Raw genomic sequence first — 25,025 nt, 5'->3', positions numbered from 1 at the left:
AATAATCTGGTAGGTAGCGCCAAACAAAAGGGCGCGGGTGACCCACCAATAAAGTGGCAATGATTGAGTCATAGGTGAGGTCATTGCCCTCCTCGATAATATCTCTCTTTCTCTTGCAAAAGGATTAGATTCCAAAGCTTGCCGTCTAAAGCGGGTCATCGATACCTCACACCATACACGTGTCACCAAATTATTGGACCTCCTCGTCACGCCTACTCCGTTTGCGTGACTGAGTCTCCTTCTCTTCTCCTATAAAAAAATGCCCTGCGCCTCACCTCTTCTTCATCCCTGAGATTTGTTTTGTTTCTCTCAACATTCAAAGAAAGCCAATCCCTAATCTCTCTCTCGCTCAACCTCTCAACCTCTCAACCTCTCAAGGTATCGTCTTTTCCTCCCTCTTTTCCTTGTTTGGTTCGTAGGAAAGTTCAGTAAAAGCAGTTTCTGTGTTTAGTTAGTTTTATGTATGAGATTTATGACCAATCTTTCGGATCTGTCAATCTATAATAGTTTCGCCTAAAATGTTTAAATCTATGACTTTTGCGATTGAATCGAGGAACTTGGTAGCAGAATCATGTCATGAATTTGTGATACATATCCTTTTTTAAAAATTAGGGTTTTTTTTTCTTTATTTCTGATTTATGATCAAGCTGTTGGATCTGTTATATCTTTGTCCCTATTCGTAATTTTTGTTTGTTTTGTAGGAAAGTTTAGGAAAATCAAATTTTTAGCTTAATTTTTTTGTTGATATTTGAGATTCATGATTAATCTATCGGATCTAGCATATGTTTTTCCCATTTTGTTGTTTAAGTTTGTAGGGAAGTTTAGGAAAAACGATTTCTGTGTTTAATTTGTTTGATATTTGAGATTTATGATTAATCAATTGGATCTGTCAACCTATGTTAGATTCACATAAATATTATAATTTTTGACCTTTTGAGAATGAATTTAGGAATTTGGAGGGAACTTTATGCCATGAATTTTTAACACACGTCTTTTTATTTTTTACAAATTAGGGTTTTTATTTTCTGTATGTGATTTAATGGATCTGCGAGTTGTTAAATTGTGAAAGTAAAATGTTGGGGTTTTAAAATTGATTTTTATGAGATTTGTTTGGTGTTGTAGATGCAAATCTTCGTGAAAACCCTCACTGGCAAGACCATCACCCTTGAGGTGGAGTCCTCTGACACCATCGATAACGTCAAGGCTAAGATCCAAGATAAGGAGGGCATCCCCCCAGACCAGCAGCGTCTCATCTTCGCCGGAAAGCAGCTTGAGGACGGTCGTACCCTCGCTGACTACAACATCCAGAAGGAGTCAACACTCCACCTGGTGCTCCGTCTCCGTGGTGGTATGCAGATCTTCGTCAAGACCCTCACTGGAAAGACCATCACTCTTGAGGTCGAAAGCTCCGACACCATTGACAACGTCAAGGCCAAAATCCAGGACAAGGAGGGCATCCCACCAGACCAGCAAAGGCTGATCTTCGCCGGGAAGCAGCTCGAGGATGGCCGTACCCTCGCCGACTACAACATCCAGAAGGAATCCACTCTTCACTTGGTGCTCCGTCTCCGTGGTGGTATGCAAATTTTCGTCAAGACCCTGACCGGAAAGACCATCACCCTTGAGGTCGAGAGCTCAGACACCATTGACAATGTCAAGGCCAAAATTCAAGACAAGGAGGGAATCCCACCAGACCAGCAGAGGTTGATCTTTGCCGGGAAGCAGCTGGAGGACGGCCGTACCCTTGCCGACTACAACATCCAGAAGGAGTCCACTCTCCATTTGGTTCTGCGTCTCCGTGGTGGTATGCAGATTTTTGTGAAGACCCTCACCGGAAAGACCATCACTTTGGAGGTGGAGAGCTCGGACACCATCGACAATGTCAAGGCCAAGATTCAGGACAAGGAGGGGATCCCACCAGACCAGCAGAGGCTGATCTTCGCTGGAAAGCAACTTGAGGATGGTCGTACCCTTGCCGACTACAACATCCAGAAGGAGTCTACACTCCACCTTGTGCTGCGTCTTAGGGGAGGTATGCAGATCTTTGTGAAGACCTTGACTGGGAAGACCATCACTTTGGAGGTGGAGAGTTCGGACACCATTGACAATGTGAAGGCTAAGATTCAGGACAAGGAAGGTATTCCTCCAGACCAGCAGAGGTTGATCTTTGCAGGGAAGCAGTTGGAGGATGGAAGGACTCTGGCTGATTACAACATCCAGAAGGAGTCCACCCTTCACCTTGTCCTCCGTCTCCGTGGTGGTTTCTGAGATGTGTCCCTTGGGGGTTGTTGCTCGCTTGCTCTGCATTTATCAGTGTTTTATGTTTTTAATTTTAATGCTACTCTGTTCATGCCTCCTTGTTGAGGTCATTGAACAAGTTTGTTTTGCTATGCTCTCGTATGCTACTTTTGGTTTAATAAATAAATTCGGATCGTTTGCACAATAATTTTATCTTTGAGTTTTGATGCTTCTATAAGTTTTAATTTGTTTGTTTGCATGATTATTACACTCTTTCTTCTTTTCCTGTTTGATAAATATTTGAAATTGAGTGACCTTGAGTTTTTGAGGATGATCACTTTGTTGAATCATCCATCAATTATCCACATAAAATGTTTTCTCTTGTTTGGTTGAGTTTGGTCACCCTCGCAATTGCTTTCTGCTTCCAAAGGGTGTGGTTACCAAACCCAACTGAAAACAAGGTAGTGTAAGTTAGAAGCCTAGAACAGAGACAAGGAGCCAACAAAGCCAGCCGAAGAATCCACAACCCATGAATGATATGTTCGTGCTAATATTGAAATATTAGAGGAGTTGGGGCTTGTTTTCTCTGTACCTCACAAATTGATGATAGTGCACTCTTTCATTGATGAGAGACTGTAGGGTTAATATATGGGAGGCCTGCTGGTGTCCCTAGACAACCTGTTTCTCTTTCCTAGCTAAAAAATACCTCCACTGAAGTTAGTCAAAGAACACATGCTGATTGAGTTTCAACTGCAGAATTACAATTACATTGAGGAGAGAATAGAAGAACCCACGCTCAATTAGAAATTTAGAATAGAATTTATAGTCCAAAGTTGCTAATATGCCCTTCACAGCCAGCCACAAAATGGAACCCAATTATCTGGCTATGCCATACCAGATGTGATCATACCAAGAAACAATAGAACTAGAGTTACCTGGACTTGATTCCAAGCAGAGGCTACACTGAAGCCGCTAGGATTAGGCAATCCATTTAACTCTCTCCTGTTAAATGTTACTAATCTTTCAATGCTAAAAAAGAGAAGACTATTATCTTGTAGCTTTGCATTTGTTTATCTTTATGATCATTAGAAAAAGGTTCGATAGATACATTCTTTGAGGAAATAAACTTCTTCAGCAGTTTTAAATTCTAATAGCCATATTATAAGCCGTGAAATCGACGTATAGACTCCTATAGACCTCCTTTGTGTTCAAGATTGGATTGGATGGATCAACTCACTAGATTCATCGTAATATTGGAAGAAGAAATGGAGACGAACTAATAAATTTTGTTTAATTTCAAAGAAAAAGATAGATAAATTATAAAAGGGTTAATATCTTACTATTTTGGGGGATTGAAATGGAAAAGTTTTTATTATTATTTTTTTTTTTATGATCAATCCATCCTCTTCCTTTAACTTGAGAAAACGTTAGAAATTAGCCTCCATCTTCTTTCATTATACCTTAAATTTAACGAGTCAACATATCCAATCTAATCCTAAACACCAAATGTGGCCATCACCTTATATAGACTTCCTATGAGAGCTGAAGTCCATTTCTTGCTTGTCATTCACTACCTCTATCGGTCCATCTACTGTTGAGAGTAATGTGGAGCAATATTTCACATTGAAAAACTAAGGCTTAGGATATGTGCTTATAAGTCTTGGGCCTCTCCATCCATTGCCAATTGGTTTTGGGTTGAATGCTCTAATTCTATCATGATATCAGAGCTTGGTTATTCGCTTGTAAGGCCCAACGGCCACACGTGCTCCCACGTCATCCAATACAATTTATTCACATATAAGGCTCAAAATCTCGCCACATGTGCGGAGGCGTGTTGAGAGTAATGTGGAGCAATGTTTCACATCGAAAAACTAAGGCTTAGCATATGTGCTTATAAGTTTTGGGTCTCTCCACCCATTGCCAATTGATTTTGAGTTGGATGCTCTAATTCTATCATCAACTATGTTTGTTTTCTATTTTCCTGAATGATTATGCTTCAAAGACCAATCCCTTCTTCACATGCCCTCATCATTACAACTTAGAAGCTTGACATCCATTTCTTTCTTATGGTTCTTCAAATAATCATATGCTTTCACTAACCCAACTGAAAATCTTTGGTGGATGTAAAGTGTTGAGGTCTTTTAAATTGTGTACCCTCCTGTTCCTTGTACATCACAATCAGCCAACCTCCAACCACAATGTTTTGAAAGCAGACAAAAATGAGAGGTTAATTCTCGTCGGTTTAGACTTCAAACAAAGATTCACTAAGCTTTCGAATCTTTGCAGAATTGCAGGACCCCAAAGTTTTGTACAGTACACTCGTCTCTGGAGAACAGTGATTCGCGTTGAGATATTTTAAAACACAAAGAGTGGAGTCGTGACTCATTTAAAAACAGAGATCGATGTATATTTTTCTCACCATATGTCATGAGTCTTATGACACTTGTGGCATGCACTCAACTACGTCATGCATCATTGTGTACAGTACAAATATATATACCGACAGCCTTGACTGGCATCGTATAGGGTGCCCCTCCGGCAAGCAATCCAACCACCTATCAATTCAAACTTGTTCCAATCTGTGCCATCAACTCCCATTCAACTTCTTATGTGTGTATGTCACTGGATCGTTTCGATCCGATTTCGTTTGTGATTCTTATACGATAAACCCAGAAAACAATCAAAGCTAGTTTAATTTGAACCAATGATTAATGTGATCTAATTTCATATAAGGTTAAATTACCGTCCTAGTTTTTGCAATTTTTTACTTTAGCCTCCATACTTTTAATTTTGACAATAAAAGGCTTGCAATTAATCATATTTCATCAATCTTATATCTTAAGAGTAAACAAAAAGATGACATAGTTTGCATGTGATAATCACTCTTGAAAAGTGACCAATTTTACCTTTGCACGAAATTATCACATGCAAGCCACTTCATCTTTACGTTTGCTCACTAATAAAAATGACACAAGTGATTAATTATAAGCTAAAGTGAACTATATATAAGCCTTCTATCGAAAAAATTGAAACTATGAGATCTATAGTAGAAAATCGGAAAAACTACAAACTGTAAGTGTAATGTGGCCTAAATATAATATGTAAGACTTCTATATGTATATAGAATATTATATCTAGAAAGCTTTCATTGAAGAATAGTATACGATGGATATTGTTACTCATTTTGTATTGTAGTTCAATGATCACATAATTTAATTTTTTAGATTTCCATAATTTATGGATCTTTTTTTTTGGCCGGGTACATAATTTATGGATCAATTTACAAAAAGTTAGACAAATCCAAAATGATTAAGACAATAAATTTGTCTGTCATGAATTTGACGAATTATCGGATTGAATGGTATTAAATAATTCATTTATAGATGTTACTCAACTACCATTCTTTGCTTCTGTAGATCCATCCACCATCTATTAATTATTGGTCAAGCACTCAAGCATATCCTTCCAAAATATCTACATCTAGTACTATATTACTAATAAATACTCCAAACAAAAAATTACTAATAAATACTAAAATTAGTACTAGAGGGGTTCCCAACTTCCCATTGCCCCAAAACAACACCATTAATTGGCTCTTCACTGACTTCCCAAGAAATCTATGTCAAATGGCTGACTCCGAACACTCTTCCTCCGATAGCACTTTATCGGACTCTAAAGGTACCCATTTGAGACATACTTTTATCTTTTGACAGACAGTTGATTATGTTATACTATTTTCTTTAACGAAACAGCTTCGATTTCAGCCACACAAAAAAGAAAGAAAGAAAGAAATGCTTTTGATTACAAACAATTTTCCTTTTGGTTTATTCCGTTTATGATTCTCCTTAATTATCGAATATCGACCCTCTTTTCTTTTGGCTTAGAATTATCAGCTACCCTTAAAATTATGCTGTTAAGCATTACTTGGGTGTTATGAGTCTTATGACTGCGTTTGAAATATTTGTAAATTATAACCATGCATTAAGAGACACACAGGATGTACATGAAAGCAAGACAAAGCTAAATTTTTATGATCTTATCACGTTTACAATATATTGTCTGCCAGTGCATGTTCGTTTTGAAAGCGTGCTGTCTTCAACTTAATGACTCTTGTCAATGATCATCCTATGTAAATTGATTATGAGTTGTTTATTTTAGAGAAAACCCAAGAAAAACCTAAGCTTCAATTCTCTGAGGACGAGGAAGCACTTGTTATAAGAATGTACAATCTAGTAGGAGAAAGGTTGGTTTCTTCTCATGCTTTTTCTATTCTAATTTCTTCTGAGCCTCTCAGACAAGCAAAAAGCTTATCTCAAACTGAGGGTTAACATTGTGAATAGGTGGGCTTTGATTGCTGGGAGGATTCCAGGAAGAACAGCAGAGGAAATTGAGAAGTACTGGACCTCTACATACTCAACAAGTGAATAAAACAACAAGGTCAACTGGTGGTTTACGTCAACTCTGCCAAACTTACATTGCAGAACTTGCGATTCTTACTGGACTTTTTTGAAATATTTAGGCGTAATTGCTCTAACATCTACTATCTGATGTTTGGGTCAAAATCAAGGTTCAATGTAAAGTAAATTATCTAAGTGTTCATGTGCCAATGTACAAAGTACTGCTCCATGAGTTGCTTTCGACTATCCGGTTACCAAGCAGTGTTTAAGTCTTGGTGATCATTAGCTTATGAAAAAAAAGCATATGCTTAGCTTATCAATAATCTAATCCATAATATTCCTGCTCATCTTGCTTGTTAGTTTATTAGGTTCAAAGGAAATATAAATTAAGAAAAAAGTCTATGGTTCACTTGGTCCATGATAATCATGACCCGAAAATATGTTTTTCGAAAACCATAACACAATTTGAAAGCATTTTGATATTAGTACACGAAAACAATGAAAATAAGGATATGTATTTGGTGGATAATTAGTAATAACCCCTCCGCCCGTGACTCTGAAACCACAAACCATGGCTTTCAGGTTGTGGGTCGTGAGCCAAGAACCTCGAACCAGAGAGCATGCATGAGCCATGGGACAAAATTCTAGAAAATGAATCAATTACAGAACAAAGAAAATCTCATCAAACAGCTGCAAGGTGTATCAAAAAAGAAAGAAGTTGCATGTTTTAAATATATACCTTGTTTTGAATCACGCACAGAGTTCCATTTAGATAGCTATTTCAGTAGATTTCAATGATCAAAGAATAAAATCCACAAAGGTACATGTTATAACTAAAAGTTAACATTCATAGCCTGAATTACAAATATGGTACGCTCTCAACAGATGGCGAGGACCAACTATATGACATAGACAATTTAGCTATGAGCCACCACACCAAAACCAAATAGACAATGCCATCCAACATTTGGTCTGTCATCTGTGTATTATACATTGCTTTGTTTGTAAAACTTGGTGTCAAGTACTTGCTTACCGCACATTGCACAAACTCCTGCATAAAATCATGTACATCAGACTTTCCACAATAACCAAAGCTATCAAACCAGTTAGATTAACAAAGATAAAAAGTACCTTTGGAGTAAGCACATGTGTGACAGTATTTGCCATCCTGGTGTACTTGCTGCTTGCAAATGATGCACTTGGTATTTCCATAAGGAGTCCACCTATAAACAAAAGAATCTGGTTGAAGTTACTAGATTCGCATATGACCATATGTGGCACATCACACAAATAATCTGCATTCTAAACAACTCAATCAATGGCAATGGAGTACTTATATCATTACTGTACACATGAATCATGAATATATGATACACAACCTCATCAACAGCTCATTGGAGCTATATGATTTATACATATGTACCTCTGCAATAGCCCACACAAGTCCTCTACACATATTGCAATGCCTAAATTCCATAAACTACGACACATAGCCCACGCTTATTATTTAGCAAACTACACAAAATCTGTCCAAGTCCAATTCCTTTCTTTATACTAGCTAAAAATTTGAATGCACTCTACCCTCTAATTAATAACAAAAGCCCAATAGAAATTTTATCAAAATGGTTCATTGAAATCAAACAAACAAATTTTATCAAAATGTTCCACAAGGCAATATGAAGATTAGCTGTAATTGATTACTAATCTACCAGTTACTTATACAATTGGGTTATGAAAACTTTAAACCCAAGAACAATTAACTCATAGTATACATAAATACATATATATACAAATTAAAGTAATATAATAAAGAAAAAAGAGTACCTTTTCTTCTTGGAGAGGAGCTTGTTCTCGTTGATTTTACGGCCACCACCTTCGGTGGTGTTACTGGCACCTTCCTTCCACTTGTCTGGCACTATCACCTTCGAAAGCTTCTTCTCACCTATTTATTCATCAAATTTGGATAACGAAATTCAGAAAATTATCGAAAATTATATCAATCAGAATTCAGAAACTGCATAATTCTCTGCAATCTCTATTTTTCGATTTTATTAATTTTGCAGAAAATTCGTAATGAATTCAGAGAAACTTACACTTCTCGCACACCATTCTTTGTTCTTGCGATCTTTACTCTGGAAATTGAAAACCCTAATTCGAACCTTTGGGTTTGGGATTGGGACTCTTTTGCTCGTTGGTCTCGTAGTTCAACTCACCGTTTTTGCGTTTCTTGACTTTGACAATCTAATCTTGATAGACTAAATACCCTCCAAATGGAGGTAAATTACAACTGCAAGTGCTGAGCTGGTTGATCTCAACCGCCCTATGATAAGATTTAAGGATTAAGAGATGTGGCTGATCTCAACCGTTGGATTTGAGCTGGGAGATCTACTAGAAACTAGACCAGGCAAAATTTATCACGACCCGTTAACACGACCCGAAACGACCCGCAAATTTGCGGGTTTGGGTTTGAGCTAATTGGGTCGTGTTCAAATCGTGTAGACCCGATAACAACCCGTTTAGATAACGGGTCGTGTTCGTGTCAACCCGCGAAACCCAATAAGACCCGTTAAGAATAAGGGCATTTAAGTCATTTTCTACACTTAACAAAAAGTCAAAATATCCTAAGTTCCTAACCGGCTAAATGGCTAACCCTAATCTAATTCACTTTCACACTTTCACTTTTTCACTCGACACTCACACTCAGCCGCCTCACCCCTCAGTCCCTCACCTTATCTCTGCGAAATGCGATCGCCGATCTCTCCCTCAGCCTTAGCCTCTGTGATCCATCAGCCTCTTTGCCTCTTAGATTCTCTCCCTCAGCCTTAGCCTCATCAACCCATCTGCCAACATCTCTCTCTTTCTCTTCTCCCTCCCTCTGCGATCTTACTCTACATTCTGCAATCGACCCCACAGTCCCACACTCCCACACAGAGCTGCATACAGTGACAGACTCACATAGTCTCTGCGAGGTGCACACAGAGCTGCACACAGCACACAAAGTCTCTCCCTCTCTGCCTCCACCGACCCCAGCATCGTCGTCTCAGCCTCCATTAACATCGATCCAGCTGCCATCTCTCTCTCTTTCTCTTGTCCCTCCCTCTGCGATTTCACTCTGCAAGTCTGCAATCGACCCTTAGTTAGTTAGTCTTTGCGAGCTACACACAGAGTCTCTCTCTCTCTCCCTCTCGAGTCTCGACCCTCAGCCTCCATCGACCCTCAACCCGACTCAAAGCCTCAAAGGTACTCCGAAACCCTCTTTTTTGTTTGATATTTTATATTTTATATTTTCTAATGATGAGATGATTATTTTTAATTTGTATTTGTACTCTGAAACCCTAAGAAATGTTCAAATCAAACTTTTTTCGAGTTCATTTTTGGAGTTTTAATTTTTAACGATTTTGAAAATAGGGTTATTTTCTTTGTGTAATTTGTATGGAGAGTATGAACATTATCTACTGTTGGGAATATTACCTAGCTTATGATGAATATATTTATATGCAGAGCAGAGTTTATATATAAGCATTTCAATATTTGAATGGAATTGATTGGAGTATTTCTAGCTAGCCACCTGGTTTTTACTAGTTCAATATTTGATGGAATTTGTTAATCTGGCTCTTTGTTTTTATATATAACTAGCTTATTAAATGTTCAATGCAGATGAATCCTAGTCCTATAAGTAATATTGATGAGGAGTCTGGTGAAGTTTCAGTGAGAAACAATGTGGGTCAAAGTGCTGAAAATGTAGAAGATACAGTAGATAAAAGCCCTACAAAGAAAAAGGCAAGAGGCATGGCAGTAGGTAAGCGAAAATTAAGATCTTCTGCTTGGACTTTGTTTGAACCATTGCCTATGGAACCAGATAAAAAAAAGCGTGCTAAATGTAGACAATGTGGTGTGATATATATATGTGATAGTCAATGTGGGACGGGTAATATGTTGAGTCACATGAAAAATTGTCCTAAGAAAACACATGGTGATTTGCAGCAATTGATGATATCACAGTCTGGATTGCGTTCCCCAAAATTTGATCATGAGAAATTTAGAGATTTATTGATAGAAGCAATTATCAAACATGATTTACCTTTTAGCTTTGTTGAATATGAGGGCATTAGAGCTTTATTTGCATATATATCTCCTGATATCAAGCTGCCTTGTAGAAATACTGTTAAGGCATGTGTTTTAAGGATGTTCAAAAGGGAAAAACTGAAACTTGGTAATTTGTTAAGTATGGTTCCAGGAAGGATTTGCTTAACATCTGATTTATGGACTTCTTTGACCACTGATGGATACCTAAGTCTTACAGCCCATTTTGTTGACCAAGAATGGAAATTGCAAAAAAGGATTTTAAACTTTTGTCATATGCCCCCTCCACATACTGGTGTTGCTTTGTGTGAAAAAATTAATTAATTATTGACTGATTGGGGGATTGAAAAGAAATTATTTTCTATTACTTTGGATAATGCTTCTGCAAATGATTGTTTTGTTGATCATTTGAAAAACCAATTGAACTTTAGAGGTCTACTATTAATGAATGGTAAATTCTTTCATGTTCGCTGCTGTGCTCACATTTTAAACTTGATAGTTCAAGAGGGACTTAAAGAAATTGATCCCTCTGTTTTAAAGATTCGTGAGTGCATCAAATACATTAGGGGTTCATCTGGGAGGAAACAAAAGTTCTTTGAATGTGTTGCACAAGTAGGGATAGCAGGTAATAGGAGAGGCTTAAGACAAGATGTGCCTACTAGGTGGAACTCAACCTATACCATGCTTGACAGTGCACTTTTTTATCAGCGTGCTTTTATCAATCTAAGATTAAGTGATTCAAGTTTCATTTTTTGTCCTTCTACTGAAGAGTGGGATAAAATAGGAAAGATTTCAAAATTTTTGGGGTATTTTTATGAAGTTACTTGCTTATTTTCTGGAACAAAGTACCCCACATCCAATTTATTCTTTCCTAAAGTGTTCATAATCCAACACAGTATCAAAACAGCCATGGAAGATAGGGATGATTTCATGAGAAGGCTGGGAACTTCTATGAACTTAAAGTTTGAAAAGTATTGGTCAGATTACAGTTTAATTCTTGCAATTGCAATTATTTTGGATCCTCGTTATAAATTGCAGTTTGTAGAATGGGCTTATACCAAGCTTTATGGTCAAGATTCTTATGAATTCAAAAGTGTTAGTGACACATTGTCTTCTCTTTTTGATTTGTACATGGAAAATTTGTCTCATCTTGTTAATTCAAATCGTCCAAGGAATGAGACAGCTAGTCACACGGAAGATGGAGACACCATTTTTGAGGTAATTGCTGGTTTTCTTTATATAATTCATAATTGCTTGTTTGATAATTGTTTGTCTTTTTTTATAAGTGCTTGTTTGATAATCTCATGTTTTTTATAATCCTTTGTAGGATTTTGATAATAGTTATAACAGTGGTGTAGCTTCAAGTACTAAAACTGAATTGGATAAGTATTTTGATGAAGAAAGACTAGACAGAAAGCAAGAGTTAGATGTTCTTTCTTGGTGGCAAATGGAGCAATTTCGTTATCCTATTCTTTCTAATTTAGCTCGTGATGTGCTAACAATTCCTATTTCCACTGTTGCATCCGAATCAGCCTTTAGTATTGGTGGTAGAATACTAGATCAATATCGCAGTTCATTATTGCCTGAAAATGTTCAAGCTTTGTTATGTACTCGAGATTGGATTTTTGGCAAGGAAGGTAAATTTTACATACCATTGTACTGTTATGTTTTTTTTTTATTCTCATAAAGTTATATTTGTAATTGATTTTTTTTATTTTTTATGCTTATTTTTTGATAAAGAACATGCTGACTTGGAAGTACTTAGTGAAGATGTTTTCAATTTGACTATTGAGGATAGTGGAAGCAGATCTGAACAATGTTCTAATACCATTTCTGTTGATGATTGATGAAAGGTGCTGTATTTTTATTGTTGTGGCTGTAATTTATATGCATTTATATTTGATTGATTGAATTGAAAGGTTATGTATCATATATATGTTTTGTTTCAGGGGAGCATTTGAGAAGTTCTTGGTGTGGCAATGTGGCATTAATCATTCCTTGAAGTGGTGTTCTATTCATGGCTGGAAGATTGTGTTAGAGAATTAGAGAATTTTGGGCTGTTTGTTGATCACTGTTAAATTTTGTTTCCCCTTGAAGTGTTCTGTTAAATTTGGTTTGGGCTGCTTATTTATTTTGGAGCATTCTATATATGTATTGAATTTTGTTTTGGACTGTAATTTTGGGCTGTTATTTATTTTGGAATGTTGCATGTATTGAATTTTGGGCTGTAATTTTTGTAAGGATTGTAACTTTGTAAGATATATATCAAGTATAATTTTGTTTAAAAAATATTAATTTTCTTAACGGGTAGAACAGGTCGTGTCGTGTTTATTCGTTTTAATTCGTGTCGTGTTCGTGTTGGGGGTTTTGTTACCCGTTACTTAATGGGTCGTGTCGTGTCAACCCGTTAAGCTTAACGGGTCGTGTCGTGTTTGACACGAACCCGCAAAAAACGACCCGTTTGCCAGGTCTACTAGAAACTCTATTTTTCTTAAAGAATGAGAATATATGGAACCAAAGGAGACTAAAGATATATAAAAGAAGTGAGTAAAAGTCTAAAAGATCTAGGAAAACAAATAAAATAATTTTTAAGTAAAACAAGGGTTAATTATAATTATATACTTTAATTATACACCACTTTTCCATTTGGTACCTCTGGTTCAAAAACTTTCATTCGGATACCTCAACTTTAATATTTCGTCAACTTAGTACCTCCGTTAGTCTGACCGTTAAGAAGACCGTCATCTGCTTACGTGACGTTGACGTGGCACAAACGGACCCCACCATTAAATATTAACTTAGCATTTAAAAATAGCTACGTAAACCAAAATTAATAAAAAAATAATAAACCTTTAAAATAATATAATATAAAAAACATAAATAATTGAATTGAAAAAGAAAAAAGAAAAAAGAAAAAGAAAAAGGAAACCCACAACCCAGCATCACCTCCGCCTCCCCTGCACAGCCACCCAATGGTTGCCTCTCTCATCGACTGCCACCCTACCTTCCTGCGTCTTTCTTAACCCCTAGCCCCGACCCCAGTCCCCGTCGCATCTTCCTCCCTCCAACCTTTGTTCCCCCCAAACCCAGTCGCATCCCTTCCCTCCTTCCCAACCCCCTTCACTCCCACCCACCTCCCTCCCCAGCCCCACCCCCTTACCTAGCCGATCCTCACCCAACCTTTCCCCGTCACCCAACCCTCCCCCTCAACCAATCGCACCCACCTCCCCCTTCCCCAACCTTAGTCGCCCTCACCCAACCCCTTCCCCAACCCCCGTCGCACCCTCCTGCCCCTCAACCCGTCGCACCCACCTTCCCCCAAACCCAGTCGCACCCACCTCCCCCTCCCTAGGCCCCGTTGCCCTCACCCAACATCACGACAACCCCACATCGCATCCTCCTCCCCCCTCCCTAGTCCCAGTCTCCCCCACCCAGCACCGCCCCAACCCCCGTCGCACTCTCCTGCCCCCCAACCCGTCGCACCCACCTTCCCTCAAACCCACTTGCACCCACCTCCTCCCTCCCTAAGCCCCACCGAAACGCAACCACATCTTTGTTTTTGCATTTTCTGGGCATCCAAACGCAAGGGGGAGGGCGGCGGTCGGTGAGAGAGGCACCAGTTGGGTGGCTGTGCAGGGGAGGCGGAGGGAAGAGATTCTCGGCTGATGGCCAGAGTGAGGGAGGGAGGTAGGTAGGTTGGGTGGCTGTGCGGGGGAGGCGGTGAGGATGCTGGGTTTCTGATTTTCTGGGCTTTTTATTTTATTTTTAAATTCAATTAATTTTTAATATTTTATATCATTTTCAAAGTTTTATTAATTTTTTATTAATTTTGGTTTACGTGGCTATTTTTAAAATGCCAAGTCAATATTTAATAGTGGGGTCAACGTGTGCTACGTCAGTGCCACGTATGCAGATAACGGTCTTCCTAACGGTCAGACTAATGGAGGTAATAAGTTGACGAAATATTGAAATTGAGGAATCCGAATAAAAATTTTTGAACCAGAGGTATAATTGAGGTATATAATTGTAATTAACCCATAAAAAAACTAGCAACAATTGAAAAAATTCACTATAATATAAATTGACTTAAAACTGAAGATGGTTTATGGTTCTAAATTCAATCAACAAAGATCACTTGTTGGAGTAAATTTTACAGTAGAAATTATGTTCTAGGCTTCTAGCACTCACTCATTCCCTTTTCTTTCTTTCGTTTCTCTTTTTTATTTAAAAATAAGAAACATTACCAAAAATATGCTTAATAATATCTATTGAAAATATGACATCAACGAAAATTAGAATGAAGTGTGAATAGCATTAGGGTAGTGACAATGTCTTTTTACAGGAAAAAAAGCTATAAATTTTAACTTTTTAAGTCATTATAAAATATAATTTTATATTCTAATTTCAACATCTTTTAAACCTTGAAAGTAATAAACTATTCAATTTAAAGGTGATTATATATGGTCGTTTTGGTACTCAAAATTTGTCCATCATTTTAACAACTTTGAAGGTTTGCTAATATTGTTGTAGAGATATTTGGGAAAGAAAGGAAGGAAAAATCAGGATGATAGATATTTGGAATGAAATTAATTCTCTTACTGACCAAAATTAATTCAATAAATTTAATATAAATCCAATAACCGACAATGATGGCGTACAAAAATACACATATTGGTGTGCTCCAAAATTCAAACTATGAAAAGTATACAACTTTACACTATTCCCATGGACTCAATGGGCACTCCACTGGCAATGTTGGGAACCTCTCAGAATCCTTGCAATAATCATAGATAACAAGGTTCCTCTGTATCCAAGCATAGTCCATTTTCTGATCATCTGAGAGGTGCCACGCGTCATATTGGTCCCACCAATTCTTGGTTGTGGTGGACACGCAGTCAGGGAATGGATCCTCCCATTGGCACCCATCAACATTGAAGTCCTTGTAGGAGGACACAAATGGAGCCTTTTTCCAGTCTGTCTTCTCAAGGCCACCTCTGGTTGCCCAATCATCTGCATTCCATATGCTGGAGAATAAATACATGGGCTTCTCATTGGGGAAGAAGTTGTTTGGTTCCCCATTGTTCTTGAACACCCTTATGGGAACTTCATCCACAAAAAACCTGTGTATGCAAAATTTGGGTAAGTTTTTAGTTTGTTGTCTAAAAGTTTCCATTTGGGGTCCAATCCCATTAGTCTAACTGTTTTTCAGAAAATACTATGCTAAGAGCCTAAGGCTCAAATTTTTCATAAAACTATAGTTCAAGAAATCATGAACCTATGATTTCACAAAATAGGACCAGAAGCATGTGACTAGCTATGTGACAAATTGCATCTCTTTGGGACTTGAAGCATGAGGGCTCCATCAGTAAGTGCCAGCAGTGATATAAAATTAAGGGTATGAATGAGGCAGATGATCAAAATAGATGGTGTAGATGTAAAAGACCCAAGAGCCAAGAAGAAGAGAGAGAGAGTGAGACTTACACAATCTGATGGTTATTCCAGAGAATGGAATAGGTATGGAAGTCCTCAGTGGGGTCAAACCAAAGCATGTGCCTCATCTCACGGCCACCAGTTCCATTCTTGTAAACGTTGGTCTGAATGAGATAGGGTTGCCCACTCCTATTCCCCAAGAACTCAAAATCTAGCTCATCTCTCTCTGGCCCTGCCCCATTTTCTGTGCACATCTGTAACACTTTTCACTCTCAGCAACAGTCTTACATATATATTATCTGCAACTACTAAAAATTGAAGTTTCAAAAGTACAAAGAAATTAAGACATAGGAGTAGAGTATATAAAAGACTTACATAATAAGCTGTCACTACACCAGCAGAGTCACCTCCAACCAACTTGAGCTTCATGCTGAACCATCCAAATCTGTACCTTTGTTTTGTTTGAAACCCACAACCTATTCAATAATATAAAAAGAGAATGATATAATAGACTGGCTGAAATTCTAAAATTACTTAGCTACTGGTGAAACATAATAATATTGAATAACAATCAATCTTTCTGAATTGTGATATAAATCTTGTTTATGCATGTTTACCTGTATCATTGTCAAGGGAAAGATACCAGATCTGCCCATCTGCAGATGTTGTAAAATGGTCCTCAGACCACATTATGTGGAAATTGTCTTCGAAAGACTTTGATGGCGCAGCTGCTTCAGAAGAAGAAGAAGAAGAAGCAGCCATGAGAGCTGCAATGCAGAGGAGAATTGGCATTGGAGAGGCCCTTCTTTCCATTTTGGGTCAGAGACTTGGGAGAGGCAGAGAATGTGAGAGGATGGGATTGGGAGCTTCTTTCAGCTGGATCTCCAGGAGGAGGTGGAGAAGGAGATGTGCATTAAATGATGAGCATTTGCAAATGACTTGGTGAAAGGCTAAAACTGGAAACCCAAGTTCACATTTCTCTGTCTGGTTAATCATTTGGTAATGGGTTATCACTTATGTACGGTTTTGCCCTTTGTTTGAACCATGTTAAAATTAAATACCCAAAATCACTAACTTATGAACCTTTGAAGATGGGGCACTTGGAGTGGCCAAAAAAAAAAGAAGATGGGGCACTTGGGGCATAAAACCCAAAAGAGAAATGTATGTTTAGATTAAAAGGATTAAAATAAGAAGGTTGGAATTGGGAGGGACTGGGGAAGCCAGGCTGCCCTCCAATGGTCTTTGGCAATTGGGAGAAGAATAACAGAAGTGGGGTCCATGCGTTGCATATAGGAACGTGATTGAATGTGATCGCTCATACAATAATCGAAAGTTCTTGGATTTTGACAACTGGATTTGGCTGTCAGGGAAATGCAGCAGCTTATTTGGCATTGTATTTAGAAAATAAACCATTCTGATTATGAGATTATACCTATATATAAAAGAAGACATAAAAAAAAAAAGTAATTAAAAGGAGCAAAAGGGATTAAAGAAGGTTAAAAATTATTTGAACTAAAATTTGTTAATTTGGTCAATCAAACAAAGCAAAGCAGTAAAGCACCCTATCAAAAGCCTAAGATTTCTCCACAATATCTTTTTCCCACCATTTTGGGCATTTTGGCCTTCTCTTTTTGTTGGCTTTCCACATAAATACACAATTACACAGTTAATCACATTAAACAAGAGTATTTACTGGAAGTAGTGAAATATGCCCTTAAAAAGAGGTTTGCTTTCTTGGTAATAAACATGACCAACATGCTAAACACCAAAACCAATAAAAAGGAAAGATATGCTACAAGCCTACAATGATAAACTATGTCTTTGCAGCACCCTAAGAAAAAGACTTGAAAAATTAAAAACATCAATAAAACAATGTACCCATCTCCCAATGAGCAACCAAGTGATAAATCTTATAATACTCAACATTAAGATTGAGTAAAAACTTGAAACATTGACTTGCTACATCCACTTGACAGGTTACTGAGATGCAGCCAGATCATGTGGTGGGGGAGCCCACCGATTGAATAATTGAGGAGATTATCAATGGATTGATTATGAATTTATGATAGAAAAGCTTGCAATAAGTGATGTGAGGAAAAAGTAGCTGTTCATTAGTTTATCAGCAGAGCAATGCCCTTTTATTTTTGGATTCATTTGCTAAACTTGAATGGTAGAAAACACCTTTTTCAGTCTCTTGTTGGGTGCTCTGGCTATCTGAATCAGAATGAACTTAGGAGGGAGTATGTGTGCCTTTTGCACATTTCCTCAAGGCATCCTTTTCAGCATCTTTAGCGATACTCTTTATTTTTTAACTAAATTTTAGTTAAATTAGCTACATGTTATTTTTGCTAGTCTTTAATATTGAACGTTTAATTTTTTAAAATTTAAAAAGACTAATTTACTTGAAAAGATATAATGATTAGATAGCAACTTAAAATAGTATGTTTATAAAAGAAAATAAAGGGCCATTCTCACTCCTCAAATGTAGAGAGCCAAAAATTGGTTGGCTAAAATGGAGAGGCTTTCAGAGAGGCTATTGGAGCATACATTTTCTCAACATCTTCTCCAAAATTAGCTAAGGATGCAAGATAAAGAGGCTCCAGTATTGACACTATTATTTGCATAGTCTTTCTCTAATGCGAGACATAAATACAAGATTAATGTGAGATGTGAATAATTGGTCAAAAAAAAAATGTGAGATGTGAATAAAGCGAACACTTAGTGCCCAAACGGCATTGAGTGATCGAACACTTACTCACATCCTGCAATGTGACATCCAGCATCCCGCGTTAGAGAATGCCTCATATTTGTATTGGAGATATAAGATTGACTTTTTTTTTTTTGGGTAAATCAAAATGAGAACCAAAAATAACCTACAAGGCTGCAAAAGCAAGCTCAAGCACATTACAATACACCAATTAACCCAACCCAACCCAACTCAACAGTTAACCCAAGATATGCAGTTCCTGGTTTTAACTTGGGCTTACCTTTCACTCACCCCAAGCCAACAATCTGGCTGTTAGAGCCCAAAGCCCAAAATTCTACTTGTCTGTCTTGTGACTCTTGTCCCAAACAGAACAAAACTTCCCAAATCTTCTTCTCTGCGAGAAAATGTTGAAACAGAAGAAAAAAACCACTCGAACACCAAATGCTTCTTCACAAAGCTCAGCAATCTTGCAAAGCCTATTCGACAACTTCCACAGCTTCCCTGAGTTGGAGAACCCATATCAAACAAGCTCGGCTAGCTTCTCAAATCTCAACCATTCTCCTACAAAGACGCAACTGGGTCCCACTCCTCCGAAGCCTCAGCCTCTTCCCCAAACTTACCCCTCCTCTGTTTCTCCAAATCCTCCACAAGACCCAGAACAACCCACAAGTCTCTTTGGAGTTCTTCAAATGGGCCAAATTGAATATGGGGTTTGAACCAGACCTCAAATCCCACTGTCAAATCATCCAAATATCTCTCGGGTCGGGCATAGTCCGACCCGAGAAACCCATCTTGGACTCTCTGATTCAGACCCATCCTGTGTCAAAGCTTGTACAGTGCATGACTCAAGCATGTAGAGGTACAGATTCTCAAGCCACTACCTTAAGTTTTGTTCTTGGGTGCTATTCAAGAAAGGGTTTGTTTAGAGAAGGCTTAGAAGTTTATATGAAAATGAATGCTCTTGGTTGTGTTCCTTCAGTTGTTGCCTGCAATGCACTACTTAATACTATGCAGCAACAAAATGAGATTAGATTGGCGTGGTGTTTCTATAGCGTTATGCTCCGAAATGGGGTTTTACCAGATCGGTTTACATGGTCAGTGGTTGCTCAGATTCTTTGTAAAGATGGGAAATTCGAAAGAATTCTTAGATTTTTCGATTTGGGTATTTATAATTCTCTGATATATAATCTTCTTATAGATGGTTATAGCACAAGTGGTAATTTTGATGCTGCATTTTACTACTTAAACGAGATGTGTGATAGAAAAGTGGACCCTGGTTTTAGTACTTGTAGCTCTATTCTTGATGGAGCATGTAAACTTGGGGATGTGGAAGTGGTTGAAAGAGTAATGAACACTATGCTAGAAAAGAAATTGCTTCCCAAGAGCCCTTTAGCTGAATATGATTCAATAGTTGAGAAGCTTTGTGACTTGGGCAAAACGCATGCCGCAGAGATGTTCTTTAAGAAAGCATGTGATGGAAAGATTGGCTTACAGGATGCTACTTATGGATGTGTGCTGAAGGCATTGACTAAAGAAGTTAAAATAAAAAAAGCAATTTGGGTGTATCGTCTGATTTCTGAAAAGGGTATTGTAGTGGCTGATAGTAGCTATCATGCATTTGCAGATGTTCTTTGCAAAGAAGAGCGGTCTGAGGAGGGGTTTAAGTTGTTAATGGATATTATAAGAAGAGGGTTCAGTCCTTGTGCATCTGAATTGTCTGGATTTATATCATTTCTTTGTCAAAAGGGTAGATGGAGAGAAGCTGAGGATATGTTGAATGTAGTTCTAGACAAGGGGCTGCTACCGGATTCGATTTGTTGTTCCTCATTGATGGGGCATTATTGCTCTAGAAGACGGATTGATTCAGCTATTGCATTGCATAATAAGATGGAGAAATTGAACGGCAGTTTGGATGTGACAACCTACAATGTGCTTCTCAGTGGGCTTTTTGGTGCAAGGAGGATTGAAGAAGCAGTGAGAGTGTTTGATTACATGAGAAACCATAGGTTGATGAGCAGTGCAAGCTTTACAATCATGGTTCACGGCCTTTGTCGAGTAAAGGAGCTGAGAAAGGCCATGAAAATTCATGATGAAATGTTGAAGATGGGGCTTAAACCTGATGCACCAACTTATAAGCGTTTGATATCTGGATTTAAGTAGTAACCTTAAGGTGCTGCTTCAAATGGTGATTGAAATGTACACCTACACTGGAATTGAGGGTGATGAAGCAACTAAGTTTTGTGTTCTTAATTTTGGACACTAAAACACATGGGAATCTTTCAATTTGTGTGGCAAATTCTAGTTCATTTCTTACCAATGTGTGTTGCGCTGCGCGGAAGTCATTACTGAGTCTGATCACGCACCTTCACGAATCCATACATTCGTATATTTTCTTCAATCAGTAGTGCTAGACATTCTACATTTTTATACCATAATTTCATACCACCTTATGTGGTAATTTACATGGCATTCATGCATTGGACATTAAAAAATAAAAACAAAAATCAAAAAAGAAAAAGAAAAATTTTGTCCAGTAAAATAATGACACGTAAGATGATATAAAAATATGGTATAAGAATGTGGTAAATATAACATTATTCTTTCGTCAATTTAACCTCCAACAAATTAAATGAATATGAGGTATTATCAAAAAGTGTCAACATTAGTGTGTAGTGTAATATACGCTTCACTTTTTCGATTGAAAACCACTTTTCTCCAATAATGTGGCTCTAGCAAATTAAGCAAATCATGTACACAAATACTCCATTATTGTTTACCCCTGAAGAAACGACGTGTCGTTTCTCGAACGCTAATTTCAGTTAGAGATTGAAAAGCATCTGGAGATTCTGGACCGTCAATTCTAACATCCAATAAGCCTCTCATCATCAATGAAAGAGTCAAGTGTCAACACTCAAAATCAACTCTTCTCCTCCTTGAGGCCTTCCTCTTCCTCTTCCCACAAAGCAAAACCCTTTCCTCTCTGTAAAAATCCAAAACCCAAATCCCAAAAATGCCTCCCATTTCAAAACCACCCCTTCTCTTCCTCACCACCACCCTCCTCCTTATTCTCACCACCTTCACTGAGTCAGCCCAATCCAACTCGGACCGGGTCTCCGACCTCCTATCCCTCCAAGCCCGATCCAAATCTGGGGTGATCCACCTCGACGACCGCTCCGTCTCTCACTTTCTGACCTCCGCCGAGACCCCAAGACCCTACTGGGTCCTCATCTTCTTCGACGCCGAAAAGCTCCACGAAAAGAATGAGCTCCACCTCAAAGAGCTCCGCAACGAGTTCGGCCTCGTCGCCTCGTCGTTCATCGAAAACAACAAAGACGCATCATCGTCCCCATCTCACTCGAAGCTCTTCTTCTGCGACATCGAGTTCCAAGAGTCCCAGCAGAGCTTTGCCCAATTCGGAGTCAACTCGCTGCCCCACATTCGGCTCGTCGCACCCAACCAAACCCCCAAGGAGTCCCAGCAAATGGAACAGAGCGATTTCGCAAGATTGGCCGAGTCCATGGCCGAGTTCATCGAGTCCAAGACCAAACTCGTTGTGGGTCCGATTCAACGGCCTCCGGTTTTTTCCAAGAAGCAGATGATGTTCGCCGTCGTCGCTTGGTTGATTTGGACACCCTTTATTCTGAAGAAGATTATCAATGGCAAGACTTTGCTTCACGACCCCAGGATTTGGTTGGCTGGTTCTGTCTTCATCTACTTCTTTAGCGTTTCGGGCGCTATGCACAACATCATTCGGAAGATGCCCATGTTCTTGGCGGACCGGAATGACCCGAACAAGCTCATATTTTTCTACCAGGGCTCCGGAATGCAGCTGGGAACAGAGGGTTTCGCCGTGGGGTTTTTGTACACCATTGTGGGTTTGTTGTTGGCATTCCTCACGCGTGTGCTTGTGACGGTTCGGAATGTCAATGTGCAGCGTTTTGCTATGGTTTTAGCGCTCTTCGTTTCGTTTTGGGCGGTGAAGAAGGTGGTTTACTTGGATAATTGGAAGACCGGTTATGGGGTGCATGCTTTTTGGCCATCAAGTTGGAACTAAGCTTCGTGAGGATGAGGATGCGAATTCACCACTTGGGCTTCTATAAAGGTGATAGTTTGTGTTAGTGAAAACTTTGATAATGAATTACCCAGAAAGACATGTATTTTGAATTTGATAGAAGACATTGGAAGGGCTTACTTGAAAACTGAAATCTATCTGTCAGAAATTTTATTTTGATTACTTGCTTTGTATTTATGATGTTGGTTATATTTGGTTTGGAGTTGTCCTGGGCACACCAAGTTAATTTATGTTGCATTAGGCTCTGAATTGCACCCAAAGTTTATGCTTTCCTTGTTAAAACTAAGCTGATAACTTGTCTCTGTATAGACAAGTTTGCTTATTGCTACTCCTGGAGACCGTTGCAAACTGCTATTTCCTCTCTTCATGAACATTGCATTCTGCTCTTTCTTCCTAAATGCGTTTGGATTTACTTGGATTTATGAGTCCCCTGGTTATAACTTAACTAGTTGGACGTAATTTGATTTTGCTTTTGTTGTATATGTATTAAAATGTCAACCACATGCCCTATGTTTGTGAAAATGTTTAAAAAGTTGGTTATCCTTGGGATAGGGCTTGTGGAGAAGAATCAATGCCATTTATTTCATTAAAAAAAAGACCAATTATATGAATGCAAAAACTCAATGAATCATGTTGCTGGGATTGCTGTGCTTGATGTCAATATATCATTGTAGTCATATGTCTCGATTCTTATAATCTTTACCATGAGCATCATGTGATTCATATTCCTGACCTAGAATAGATATATGGTTGCAAGTAGCAGATGTCTTAGACTTCCTGTCCGCATGTGATTGGCTTTTTGCTACATGGATTGATTTATTAGCTAGCTGTTCATTTTGTCAAGCATCTGTGTACTCATACTGGTTGCTTAAACTTTTTTTTTTTGGTCCGAGGTTGCTTAAACTTATTGTTTGGTATTTGGTGGACTACTCACATTCTGATGTGCATGAACCACCAACCCCATCTAGCTAATGACTAGCCATCATGAATCATGATAGAAAATAGTGGTATTTGTCTAACAATATATGGTCATTGGAGATAATTGCTGTTATAGGAGTTATAGGATAGAACCTTTACTTAACCTGAAGGACAGGTTTGTTGTTAAATGACAAGGCACCAGAGAAGGAGTTGTTTTGTGCTGAATGTAAGACAATTTGAGGAGGGAAACTCTTGGCTTGAGAGGTTAGAGTATCATCTGAAGCTAGGAAACGTATCTTAATTGGCCAGGGCCTATGTGTTTCCTAATTTAACCCCGAGCTCCTTAAGGTTCTGTGTCTATCTTGACAGCATTGCAGCCAATATAGTGAAATCTGGACTCTATATAGAATCTTCATTACTCATTAGAGCAACTTGTTGTGGCCATTCTGGTCAGGTCCTGTTCTGTTGCTAAGCTGGAGGTCTCCTGCTTACCCAAGCATTATCTCCTTTAGGAAACTGAATCTGCATTGTGTTTAGCCAAGCATGTTGTTGTGCAGACAGAACGCAAAATGCCTTCTGTAATATACAACATTCATAATCCGGTCATATTGTTCTCAAGCAGTTCCATAGACTTTTGGTTTTTAATCACGCACATTGAAATAGTCATACTCTGATTTGTTTTTTTGTTGGTCTGAAGTGATACTCTGATTGAGTGTTGAAAATCTTTTGTTTAGTCCAGAGTTGCCTGGTGTGTGTATGTTTGGGTTTGCATCAAGTGTTTGGGCCTGGATAAGCTTAAGTAGTTCAGTACCTTGGGTAACTTGCGGTTGGCATTGGGAATAGTTTGTTTTATGTGTATGTATGTGTCTCTCAAGCATCACTGAAGGAAAAATAGTGATATACCGCTTGAAAATGATCGTCTAATGCGTATGAGCATCCAAGAACCTCTACAACCTTTTGTAGGCTCTCCTCTGCTGATGGTAATGAGTTGAATGTGTGGGAGAGCATTGGCGAGAACGTGCAATTATTTTCTCTTTTTGTTTTTGCTTTAAATTGTTATAACTTATAACATAACTAGTTGAATGTAAAAGCAACAGAGAGAGGGTTTCAAATAAATTTGGCTTAAACAAGTAAAATATAAATTACACGCACAAAAAAGAAAGGAACCTATAGACATAAA

General features: G+C 38.3%; 7 protein-coding genes across 7 annotated transcripts; 5 read left to right on the top strand and 2 right to left on the bottom strand.

Annotated features, from left to right (window-relative positions):
* Nucleotides 1-248: 248 nt before the first annotated feature.
* LOC147298601 (polyubiquitin) lies at nt 249-2,446 on the top strand. Its single transcript, XM_086244718.1, has 2 exons — nt 249-378; nt 1,123-2,446. Exon 2 carries the CDS (start codon nt 1,123-1,125, stop codon nt 2,266-2,268), a length of 1,146 nt encoding a protein of 381 aa, XP_086100844.1. The 5' UTR covers nt 249-378; the 3' UTR covers nt 2,269-2,446.
* Nucleotides 2,447-5,781: 3,335 nt separating this feature from the next.
* Nucleotides 5,782-6,995, top strand: LOC147298600 (transcription factor CPC-like). Its single transcript, XM_086228908.1, has 3 exons — nt 5,782-5,916; nt 6,397-6,481; nt 6,579-6,995. Exons 1-3 carry the CDS (start codon nt 5,865-5,867, stop codon nt 6,664-6,666), a joined length of 225 nt encoding a protein of 74 aa, XP_086085034.1. The 5' UTR covers nt 5,782-5,864; the 3' UTR covers nt 6,667-6,995.
* Nucleotides 6,996-7,335: 340 nt separating this feature from the next.
* On the bottom strand, nt 7,336-8,879 carry LOC147298599 (postsynaptic protein-like protein). The gene is made up of 4 exons (XM_086229266.1): nt 8,729-8,879; nt 8,460-8,577; nt 7,767-7,858; nt 7,336-7,686 (listed from the first exon to the last, which is right to left on the bottom strand). The coding sequence occupies exons 1-4, from the start codon at nt 8,742-8,744 to the stop codon at nt 7,622-7,624; spliced, it is 291 nt and encodes a 96-aa protein (XP_086085392.1). The 5' UTR covers nt 8,745-8,879; the 3' UTR covers nt 7,336-7,621.
* Nucleotides 8,880-10,286: 1,407 nt separating this feature from the next.
* Nucleotides 10,287-12,565, top strand: LOC147298598 (zinc finger BED domain-containing protein DAYSLEEPER-like). Its single transcript, XM_086255189.1, has 4 exons — nt 10,287-10,434; nt 11,728-11,936; nt 12,046-12,358; nt 12,450-12,565. The coding sequence occupies exons 1-4, from the start codon at nt 10,287-10,289 to the stop codon at nt 12,563-12,565; spliced, it is 786 nt and encodes a 261-aa protein (XP_086111315.1).
* A 2,718-nt stretch (nt 12,566-15,283) lies between these two features.
* On the bottom strand, nt 15,284-17,276 carry XTH8 (xyloglucan endotransglucosylase/hydrolase 8). The gene is made up of 4 exons (XM_086234769.1): nt 16,766-17,276; nt 16,524-16,624; nt 16,200-16,402; nt 15,284-15,838 (listed from the first exon to the last, which is right to left on the bottom strand). The coding sequence occupies exons 1-4, from the start codon at nt 16,959-16,961 to the stop codon at nt 15,436-15,438; spliced, it is 903 nt and encodes a 300-aa protein (XP_086090895.1). The 5' UTR covers nt 16,962-17,276; the 3' UTR covers nt 15,284-15,435.
* A 1,991-nt stretch (nt 17,277-19,267) lies between these two features.
* Nucleotides 19,268-21,241, top strand: LOC147298596 (Tetratricopeptide repeat (TPR)-like superfamily protein). The gene has a single exon (XM_086229202.1). It carries the CDS (start codon nt 19,297-19,299, stop codon nt 21,013-21,015), a length of 1,719 nt encoding a protein of 572 aa, XP_086085328.1. The 5' UTR covers nt 19,268-19,296; the 3' UTR covers nt 21,016-21,241.
* Nucleotides 21,242-21,753: 512 nt separating this feature from the next.
* Nucleotides 21,754-23,153, top strand: LOC147298595 (Oligosaccharyltransferase complex/magnesium transporter family protein). The gene has a single exon (XM_086253822.1). It carries the CDS (start codon nt 21,866-21,868, stop codon nt 22,907-22,909), a length of 1,044 nt encoding a protein of 347 aa, XP_086109948.1. The 5' UTR covers nt 21,754-21,865; the 3' UTR covers nt 22,910-23,153.
* Nucleotides 23,154-25,025: the final 1,872 nt, after the last annotated feature.

The sequence above is a fragment of the Dryas octopetala genome, chromosome 1 (genome assembly GCF_963921425.1).
Source record: "Dryas octopetala chromosome 1, drDryOcto1.1, whole genome shotgun sequence".
NCBI classification, from domain to species: Eukaryota; Viridiplantae; Streptophyta; class Magnoliopsida; order Rosales; family Rosaceae; genus Dryas; species Dryas octopetala.
Note: the sequence above shows the minus strand (reverse complement) of the source record. Positions and strands in the feature narration are given on the sequence as shown.